This window comes from Olea europaea, chromosome 10, assembly GCF_002742605.1.
Source record: "Olea europaea var. sylvestris chromosome 10, O_europaea_v1, whole genome shotgun sequence".
Taxonomy (NCBI): domain Eukaryota; kingdom Viridiplantae; phylum Streptophyta; class Magnoliopsida; order Lamiales; family Oleaceae; genus Olea; species Olea europaea.
In genome coordinates, this window is record NC_036246.1 from 26,541,090 (window position 1) to 26,551,571 (window position 10,482).

Below are 10,482 nucleotides of genomic sequence, written 5' to 3' on the forward strand. Positions count from 1 at the left end.
AGGGAATAAGAGATGCCTATACACTGGTGCCCACAAAGAATCTCAATACATGTTTCAAGAATCGAATCCTCACACTATGACTGTCAGCAAAGTTGAGTATACTTCACTCTTGTACTTTGCACTACTGAGATATGCCTCGGAGGCATGTTTATCTTTTTTGTAACATTTATTAAACATTGCAAAGAACAAAGTCTTTTGCAACATTTATTAACGTTGTGAAAAGGTCGGCTTCGATATGAGCCTTATCAAGAAAAAGAAATGGGTAAAAAAATTGGATGTTGGCGGGGGAAAAATTGAATCCACCTACAAAATATTTATCTTTTTGTAACGTTTATTAAACGTTGCGAAAGACAAAATCTTTTGCAACGTTTATTAAACGTTGCGAAAGTTAGACTTTTCACAACATTTAAAAAATGTTGCAAAATATATCATTTTATAACATTCGACAAACGTTGCAAAATATAGCATTTTACAACTTTTTTAAACGTTGCAAAAAATCAATGTTTTTGTAACGTTGCCAAAAGTAAAACTTTTCACAACTTTCAAAAAACGTTGCGAAAAGTAGCGTTGACAATATTTATTTAAAAAATGTTGCCAAAACTCAATTACATTAACTAATTGCAATATTCACTTATTAAAATGTTGCAATTGACTCCTTTAACAACACTTAACTATTCAATGTTACCTTTTATGTGTTGCAAATAACCATTTTTGATGTAGTGAATACAGCAACATGAAGAAATTATTCAAACAAAATAGAGAAAGAAAGTAGCTCAAATACTAAAAATTGTCAATAGATTCTCGTCTTCTCAGATTCCCAGTAAGAATGTCATAAGATTTAATTACTCACTTCAACCAAATGAGTGTTCAAGAGAATGAGAATGTAGATGTTAGTATTTATAAACTATTTTTCCTTTAACTAGGCTTTTTAAATGAAATCCATATCATAAAGCAATGGTCTTTTAACCATAGTGTACCCAAGAAAAAAAAAAAAGAAAGGCTCCTGTAATTTCAATCTAATTTTGGGACATATAAGTTCATTTTCTTAAACAATTGGCCACTAATGCAAGCCTTCTCATTTTTGACAATTTTTCTCTTGGAAAATCCCTTTTTATTTTCTCTCTTCTGAAGATGTAAAATGATATTCAATCATGCTACAATAACATAATTCTTGAAATAATGACGTATGATTCCGTCATTGAATTGTTTTAAACACAGTCAGCTTTATCATCAAATCATCTGCTGCCACCTTAAATTATGTCACTGCATCTGTTAAATTTCTCTTGGCAAAGAGACAAAATCGTATATCAGTACTATTGGGATGTAAAAGTCAAACACATGGTTGTAGAATTTAAGAATGGGTTTGCATAAAACTGATGTAACTATCTTATCCCTTATTTGTTTGAATAAAAATTAAATTTGTAGTAAATTTTAAACAAAATTGATGAATTGATATTGAAAATTGAAAAAAAAAAAAAAAAGTATAAATGTCATAAAATTTGTGATTAAAAATTAGCTAGAAAAAAAGTGAATTTTGAAAAATAGAAGCGAAACGAGAACTTAATAAAATATTTAGATAATCAAACTTTCGTTCTCCCTTGTATTGGTCTAACTTAAAACTTAAAATAATAAAGATAATCTCATCAAGATATGAAATCGGCAAAATTAGTATCAATAATGGACACAATAAGATGAGTACTTTTATGGATAATTGATACAAAACGTCCACACATTTTAATGTTATTGTGCAAAACGTCCCTATCTTTCATTTTTTGACATTTTCACCCCTACCTTCCACCTTTCATTGTGCAAAAGATCCTTTTAATTCATTTTTTATGATTTTACCATTCTATTTAAATAAAACAAAAACAGAAGAAAAGAAAAGGAAAAACAATGAACTAATTGCAACCAAAGTTTCAAATTTTCAAAATATTACAAATGAGTTAAAAATATATTCTTAAGGAAAAAAAAAACCTTTATTTTGACTGTGAGTTTAACCCACAACCGCCTAGATTACTGAGAGTTTAACCCACCACCCACCGCCGCTTAAATCGTTGAAAAATTCTCCCCTCATTGGATCAAATAATTGCTAAATAATAATTAATTAATTGAATGGCTGCATGTTAGACCAAACCATCCCACTCTACAATCCCATACCAAAAATCGGCCATTAACAGTTCCAAAATCATATGAAATTCAAGCCTAAAAACATGCCTTCACGCAAGACTTCAACGCCAATTTTGACCAACCCTCCAACACCCATGGCCAAACTCCATTACACACTTCTAATACTCCTCTAGACGAGCAGTTTCATGGTCCCATATTATCAAGAAACATTTTAAATCAGATTCAATCTCATTCCAGTTTGAAGGTAGCGAACCATGCAGTTTTCATTCCAAATTTCGACTTCGACGTTGAGAACCACGGTCGGGGACCAACACCATTTTCTTCTACTCATCATAGTGAACAAAATGCATATATGGGTCTTCATCAATTTGTCTCGAATCAATCAGTTGGTGAAGATGCACCTTCTACCCGTGAATGTCTCTCAACTCCATTTCAATTGAACCCTTAAATCTGCTCCAATTTGGCTGGAAACGATGCATTGGAATTCGTTCCACAAAACTTAATTAAAACTTTTATCAAAATTTCAATGCTCTCCAATTTCGTGGGTTAAGAATAAAGGTTTTTTTTTTTTTTTTAAAGAATATATTTTTAACTCATTTGTAAGTTTTGGAAATTTTGGGACTTTGGTTGCAATTAGTTCTTTGTTTTTTCTTTTCTTTTCTTTTGTTTTTGTTTTATTTAAATAAAAGGGTAAAATCGTAAAAAAAATGAATGAGAATGACATTTTGCCCAGTGAAAGATGGAAGATAATGGTAAAACTGTCAAAAAATGAAATGTAAGGACATTTTGTGCCAATTACCCTACTTTTATTGCATTTAGGACATAAGGCTTTTATTAGAGTTAAAGTTGATTTTGAAAAGGTTTACAATCGAATGGACTAGGAGTTTCTCAATAGAATTATGTTTGAGCACCCTTCGCTTAGTAAACCCGTATTCGAGCCTCTACTAAATTTCGCTCACCCCCATCCTAAGTAGCATTGACAAAGTCAACCAAACCTAATTTATCCAAAGTGTCACATGTAAAGGTTGACTTTGTCAACTCCTCGCTTGTGTCCTTGAAAAACAAGAACAACCAGCCCTCCTATTGATAGAGAGCTTACCGCCCCGCCCTTTATGGTCAAGACTGGTCATGGAGAAACAGTTTGTTACTCAACTGAACAAGAGAGCGATAAAGTCTCAATGTTTCTTTTTAACCATGTACAATCTTGTACAGTACGTGTCAGCTTTCCATCAAACACATCAACATGAGACTTAACGGAGCCTAGGAGAGTAACTTAACTAAAAATAAAATTACAAGTTCGGTGACTGTGATGGAAGTCCTGAACAGATGGATAAATCCAGAATTCACATCTCCAATTTCCAAATTAATAAATTTTAACTGTAATATGTGCTTGGTTTAAAATGGCATAAAGTACAGAACAAAGTAACACATACAGAAGGATGTAACACAAACATGGAACCTATTAACATATGCCTACACGTCCTATAAACAAAAAATCGTAGAAACGTCATCCCCGAAATCCATTACTTTTTATGCCAAAAACCAACGATTTTGAAAATGAAAACCAACAATGTTGCATAATCAATCAAACCCCGAGTCTTGAAACTCCTTTGTGACGCTTCGCCTACTGAGAAGTGCCAGGTTTTGAAGCCTGTTAGATGAAGTCAATTCATTTGGCTATCAGGAGAAGGGAAAGAATCAATGAACCCAAACCGAAATGTGATTGTGAAGTTTCAAACGATAACAGTTTGACCGGTAAACCCATCTTGAAGCTGCAAAGAGCCATCTTTCATGAGATTAAGGCTTAAACTCTTGAACCTCTCTCTTGAGTACTGACGAGATGCCTTTCTCCAATCTGTTCCAGTTTTCATCATTGCAACGAACTCCTCGTAATCTATTCGTCCGTCCTGAAAAAAAGCAATCACAAGGCATAAGACATGAGCAACAACTGTCAATAAACTACAACCCAATGCAAATTCGAAATGTTTTATAATTTCAACTTCCATAGGGCATCCATTTGGCGAGGCTTTATGCTTTTTCTAGAAGAGCTTAACGATGATGCCACATCGGTCAACTTCCCCTAAAAGCTCTTCTAGCCGGAAAAAGTTCTTCCAACAAAGCTCTTCAAGAAAATGATCCAAACAGCTCCAAAAGCTGCTTCTTAGTCTCAGAAACAGCTTTTAGCTTTTCAAAAGCTCTGCCAAACTGGCTCTAAACTAGATGAACTATTGTTTTTGCTTCAAGAAAAGGAAGGCAATTTCAACCAAATTAAACCCTTATCTATGCGATGATTGTGATGAATAGTAGCGGGATTATAAATTGACAAAAGAAAGATGAGACGAGGATTGCATCCAACCTGCTTCGCATCAACTTCTCGCATAATGTCATTCAGTACATCGACATCAGTTTCACCAGATTCATCAGCTAAAGCTTCTTGAAGTTCATCAATCTCGATATACCCACTTCCATCTTTGTCAAAGAACATAAATGCTCTATGGAAGTGCTCGTCATTCTCCATTCTCTGCAAATGAATTGTCACTGAGACAAACTCCCCATAGTCCAAGACTCCATTTCCATCAACATCAGCCTATTGAACGTTCACATTTTAATTTTCATTAGTACATATTAGAGAGAAAATCTGGAATGCAGAACTGCATATAGTGAGATCTCTAACAACAATACTTTCTTTCAATTTAAAGAGTTTAGCAGTTCATAAGATAGTAAAATTCATGACACCAAAGAAGTTAGCATATATACACCTACGAATAATCACTACATGATTAGGATGCTATGAATATTGATATCAAGATATCCATACAAAACTGATATACTGTGATGTCTAAGTGATTTAAAATGGCCTCCAATTGAAAAGGGGACTGACGTTTCTACTCTATATGCCTGTTAGTGCTAGTTCAACTGAAATTGATGGCCATATATAAATGGGATGGTAGAAATGATGTCTTACAAAGTTGGCTGTTCAAAGATATTTCAATAAAAAAAAAACTTTGAGAAGAATATGGAAGTAAATTAGGAAAAAAATGAGAACTGGAAGGTTCAACAAAAGGCTGAGTTCACTCGATTGAATTAAGGATGCTATCTATGGGCTTGTGATCAATCCTACATAAAAGGCCAAAATCTTGCGTTGTGCATAAAAAAAAAATTCAAAATTGACATAAAATAGACTCCAGGTGTAGCAGTAACACAATCAAAAAAAAAATAATGTGGCAATTTATCATTTGGCACGTTTCAGTTTCATCTCCGCAGCCATATGAATATTGTGCTCTTTGTTCAAGTATACATTCAACATTTATATTTTGAAAAACGAAGCAAAGAGACATAATACCAACAATATCAACACTTATCAGAATTGTTATGGAGGGTTAATGAAGTGTAAAATTTAATTAATAAAGTTCCATTATTATGCCTCATATAGCAGTTCCACTAGAATTTCGAAAAATTATTATGCAATGCAGTCTTCAATAATTTAGAGGTGTAATGTTTAGCATAATTGAAATGAGAAGAAAACAAATATGTTTGCCAGAGACATGACAAGAAGAGAAGGGATTGATGTAGAACTAGGAAGAGATAAAAGGGGAAAGAGCAAAAAAGAGAGAAGAAAAATTAGAGAATTGGGGAGAGAAACTTGGAGCCTGTTTGGAAGTGATTTTGAGAATTGATTTTTTGATCGTTAGGAGAAAAGTGAGGTCCACCTGTGAGAGAAGAAGTCAAATATAATTGCTGAAATAGTGAAATAACGGTCAAAAAATCAATTTTCTGGATGAAAAAATCGGGCCCAAACAGACTCTTGGGCTGAAATTTCAATAGGTTATATGTCAAAAACTCAGTTGTCCACATTATTCAGACATATAGACCACCTATTTATATTTAAAACTCCCAACAGAAAAGACAAGTTGCCAAAATAACAAATTCTAAATATTCTAAAGTAAAACTAAAAATTACAGCAAGAAAATAAATCAAAAATATATTTCTCGTTTTTATGCATACAGAAAGTTCTCAACGAGATCATCAGAAATTATTGAACAGATGAAAGAGCCTGAGCAGCAGCATCTCTAAAAACAAAACGTCCGACCTCATTTAAAAATCAATTAATAGCTCAAAAGGAAAATCCAAGGGGAAGGATTCACATTTAGTATAATCCTGTGGAGAATTTGGATTTGTAAAGAACATATAAAAGGATTGAAAGTTCCAATTAGAAAGATTGAAAAGGAGCAGTATAATTAGAGAAGTGAAAGCTGGACAGCATGTAATCAGTACATAACAACCAGACTCCTTCAATGTAATCCCACGTCCAACTCCCATGATTACTCACCAAACAGAAATTTTAAGTTCTATTACAGTCGATGAATCAAAGATATGAATCAGTCAGAACCAAACAAGAGAAAGGAAACGAGCATTTAAAATATGTCCACATGGTATCACAAGTTTCAACTGCAAGCAATCAATCATTGCTGAAACCACAATAAAATTTATTAAGGACTTCATTGATCATTATTTAATCTTTTTTCTTTTATTAGAATAAATTAGACACAAATAGAAATAAACACGTCAATGGAGTGGTAAGGTTCATGTGCCTCCCCACTATTTAAAACTTTGAGTAGCAAAGGAGTCAAGTCCCCCTTCGGCTACTGCACTTTCACTTAGTAAATGACTATGGATCCATCGTCCATGCCAAACAACCCCAAAAAAAGTTCAAGTTCGATTTTTTGTGTTTCAACCATCAAAGGAAAAGGCACAATAATGGAACTTTAGTGACTCAGAAGTGAAAACTAACAATATAATGCGGAGAAAGAAAAGAACATCAAGCAACAAAGTATCCTCGGTACTGAAAGACAGTCATTAAGCCACACAATTTAGGCTGAAAGTGAAAAACATGAACAGGTATAAAGTGGGAAACAGTTCCAAAGTTATCTTGAAAACAATAACATTTACCACATCCATCAGCAACTTTATTTCTGGTTCTGCCAGCTGGGAACCAACTTTACGAAGACCAGCTTTCAGTTCCTCATATGTTACTTTCCCGTCATTGTTAGTATCCATCAACATAAACATATCTCTGATTACTTCTGCCTCTTCAACTGTTAAGTGTTCCGCAATTACCTACACCAAAATTTGGACGATAAATGAATATAATCATTCAGGTTAGCAAAATCAAAGTAGCGTGTTTATCCGCAGAGGTCCTCAATGGTACACAAGGAGACATGGCCCATCACCTCAAATTTAGTTGACTGTTTACATCTTTTTATGTCATAAGATATTAATAATCCTTCTTTCTGAAGTTATTTATTCAATAAACAACATTTATGTGGCAACAACCAGCCCAAAGATACGAGTATACCTAAACAAATGTTAGATGCTTACCCTCAATGCTTTTTTCTTGAATCTATTCATAACGGAAAACTGCTTGAGTCTTGCCCTAACAATATCCCCCAAAGGAACATCTGGAGCCTTTTTCGCGTTCTGTATCCATGGGTGATCTATCCCAAAAGGAAAAAAAGGAAAGGGATGTGTCACTGCTGCTTCACAAAAAAACATGCTGCAAAAATGAAATCTCCTACCCATTTGCATGAAGTAAAATATATGATATGCATTATACAGCAGTTGATAAGACCAATTATCTCACAGCCCTCATCACACTATAAGTATTATATCTCGCAAGCAAATATGCCAATCATTCCAATTTCCCAATATTTTCATAATAGATGGGTAACTCCAATTTATGACATCAAGAAAATTTATCATAAAACCGAATGATTAAAAGGTACAGTATAATATTCTCTGGTGTCTTCTTAATAATATATATATATACACGATTCCTCCTTTATGTAAATATAAAATCCAAACCAAATGCTGTTGGTGTATTGTTCGTTTACTGCATCAATAACTGCAAGACTCTAGTCAGGATGGTGCATCATTTCCTCCTTTCAGCAATCATTTCTCATTCTATGAAGACTTTCCAAGAATTTATCATTTAATTGGTAAAATGAAAAAAAGAAAAAATACTCACCAAGCACCTGCTGGGCTGTCAAGCGTTTTTTTGGATCGGGCTCCAACATCTGCCTAACAAGGCTTTTGGCACTTTCAGAAACCTGCGGCCATGGTTCCCTCTTAAAATCAATCACTCCTCTTAAAATTGCTAGTGCAACACCCTGTTCAGTTTCTGCAGCAGACAATAAATTAAACTACATATCTCTGGATTTGATAAAACTTCGAATCGCCCGAAGGAAATATAACTTTTAAGAGCTTAGGAGGCTTCGTGGTGAAAAACTAATATTATACCAGCCCAAAATGGAGGAACTCCACATAACAGAATATAAAGAATCACACCGGCACTCCATACATCAACCTCCGGCCCATAATTTCGTTTCAAAACCTCCGGCGCCATGTAGTAAGGACTTCCCACAATCTCAGAGAACCTCTCGCCTGATTGAAAGTCACTAATCAATAAATTAATCAAGTTAGGGGAAAAAGAAAGAAAATAGACTAATAAAATCCCCATAGATGATGTGATAAACACTTAAATTGAAATTCAAATTTCTTCCAGATATGACTAAAAGTGAAGAACAAATGTTTAAAAACTCGGTCAAGTTTTTCTCTTTTCCTGAAAGTAGAAAAGATCAAATCCCCTTTCACCGAACTCAGAAATTCATTTCCACGTCTAAATCATAAGCCCACAAATTCGAGATCTTTTTCAAAATTCAGATGAAAATATTAACCTATTTTTCAATAATTTTCAAGAATCACTCAAACACACCCACCAGGCTTGAAAAACACTGACAACCCGAAATCAATAGCCTTAAGAGCCGAATTCTCCTTCTTATTCGCGAACAAAAAGTTCTCCGGCTTCAAATCTCGATGAATAACACCATTCTGGTGGCACATCCTCACCACCTCTGCAATAGTCCTCGTAATCCCGGCGGCAGCCCTCTCACTATAATGCCCACGCGCCACTATTCTATCAAATAGCTCACCACCCTCACACAATTCCATCACTAAATGCACCGTCTCGTTATCCTCATACGTCGCACGTAGCTTCACGATATTGGGATGTTCCGGCAGGCTAGACATAATCGCCACCTCCCGGCGCACGTCCTCAATATCCACCGCAGTTCGTAGCTTCTTCTTAGAAATCGATTTGCAAGCAAGGTCCTCCCTTGTCTCCCGGTCCGTGCAAAGGTAGGTTACACCGAATTCACCCCGACCCAATTCCCGACCAAGTATATACTTATCCGAGACTCTTGTCTTTGGCAAGAATTCCTTCAGGACTCGGATCGGAGACGGGGACTCGGCATATGGGTTCGGATGGCGTTCTCGAGGGCTTCTCCGTGGTTTTGGAGTTGGGGATTTTGGTGTTGGTGTTGGTGTTGGTGCCTGCTCGCTTTCTGAAGGTCTTATGCAAGCGTTGCAGTTGCCCATGATTGGGTATCTATGAATCGTACTTGGAGAAGGATTTTAAGGTGGTTCTGGTTGTTCCGCCGTCAGTGGTTGTGGTTGGTGGTGGTGATCATAGCGAGAGAATCTGAGAGTTGAACGGAGAAAAAAGAAAAGAAGCGCGGGGTCAGTCAGTGGAAAAGGTTGGTATTTGAAAGAAATTGGTTGTTTTTATTTATTATAAAATAGTAAATGAATTTATTTCTTACGGTGTAGCAATTAATACACAGAAAAAAGTCAAAAAACACGTTACTTAAATAATTTTGCATATAAATTTAAAATAAGATTTTAATCTGCTTGTAGAGAAAATTTTGATTTTAATCTCCCAAAACAGGAGCTTATTTACTTATAAGTAATTTTTAAGCTTAACTCAACATGCTCTTAAACGAGCATATTTGTTAACTAAGTATTCGAATGACCTAAAATTTATAATTACTTGAATTTTTGACCTATATTTTTTCAAAAAACATATTCTTAAATAATGTTTTGATATTATTTCAATCATGTATTTTTCAATTTAATATCATTTCAATCACACATTTTTCAATAAAATAACATACAAACAAATTCAAAAATTTTCTTTATTTTTTAACATCACATTTCCCATCAATACACTGTTCAAAAATGTATTCTTATGAAAATAATGTGGCTTAATATCTTATCAATTATGCACAAAATGTTTTATAATAAAAATTGTAGAGTAAGATGAAGGGTCATACTTGCGATTTTCGAAAATAGAAACAAACTTTAAAAGTTGGGCACAAAAAACATAGTATCCATTCAAAAAATATGAATTTTATGGAACTAAAGCCCGTTTGGTAGGGATTTTGAGAATTGATTTTTTGACCGTTAGAAGAAAAGTGGGGGTCCACACGTGAGAGAAGAAATCAAAAATTACGGCTTGAA

General features: G+C 34.5%; 1 protein-coding gene across 1 annotated transcript; it reads right to left on the reverse strand.

The window, feature by feature from the left end:
* Positions 1 to 3,454: 3,454 nt before the first annotated feature.
* LOC111401660 (calcium-dependent protein kinase 10-like) lies at positions 3,455 to 9,561 on the reverse strand. Its single transcript, XM_023029503.1, has 7 exons — positions 8,904 to 9,561; positions 8,425 to 8,568; positions 8,153 to 8,305; positions 7,507 to 7,622; positions 7,078 to 7,245; positions 4,484 to 4,714; positions 3,455 to 4,034 (listed from the first exon to the last, which is right to left on the reverse strand). The coding sequence occupies exons 1-7, from the start codon at positions 9,559 to 9,561 to the stop codon at positions 3,861 to 3,863; spliced, it is 1,644 nt and encodes a 547-aa protein (XP_022885271.1). The 3' UTR covers positions 3,455 to 3,860.
* Positions 9,562 to 10,482: the final 921 nt, after the last annotated feature.

Bases quoted from the DNA above. Each gene is read 5' to 3' on its own strand.
- LOC111401660 (XM_023029503.1), bottom strand. From the start codon at position 9,561: ATGGGCAACTGCAACGCTTGCATAAGACCTTCAGAAAGCGAGCAGGCA. The intron at 8,306-8,424 runs GTATAATATTAG...TGTCTGCTGCAG, and splicing joins AGTTCCTCCATTTTGGGCTG to AAACTGAACAGGGTGTTGCA. The intron at 7,623-8,152 runs GTGAGTATTTTT...CTTTTGGGATAG, and splicing joins GACAGCCCAGCAGGTGCTTG to ATCACCCATGGATACAGAAC.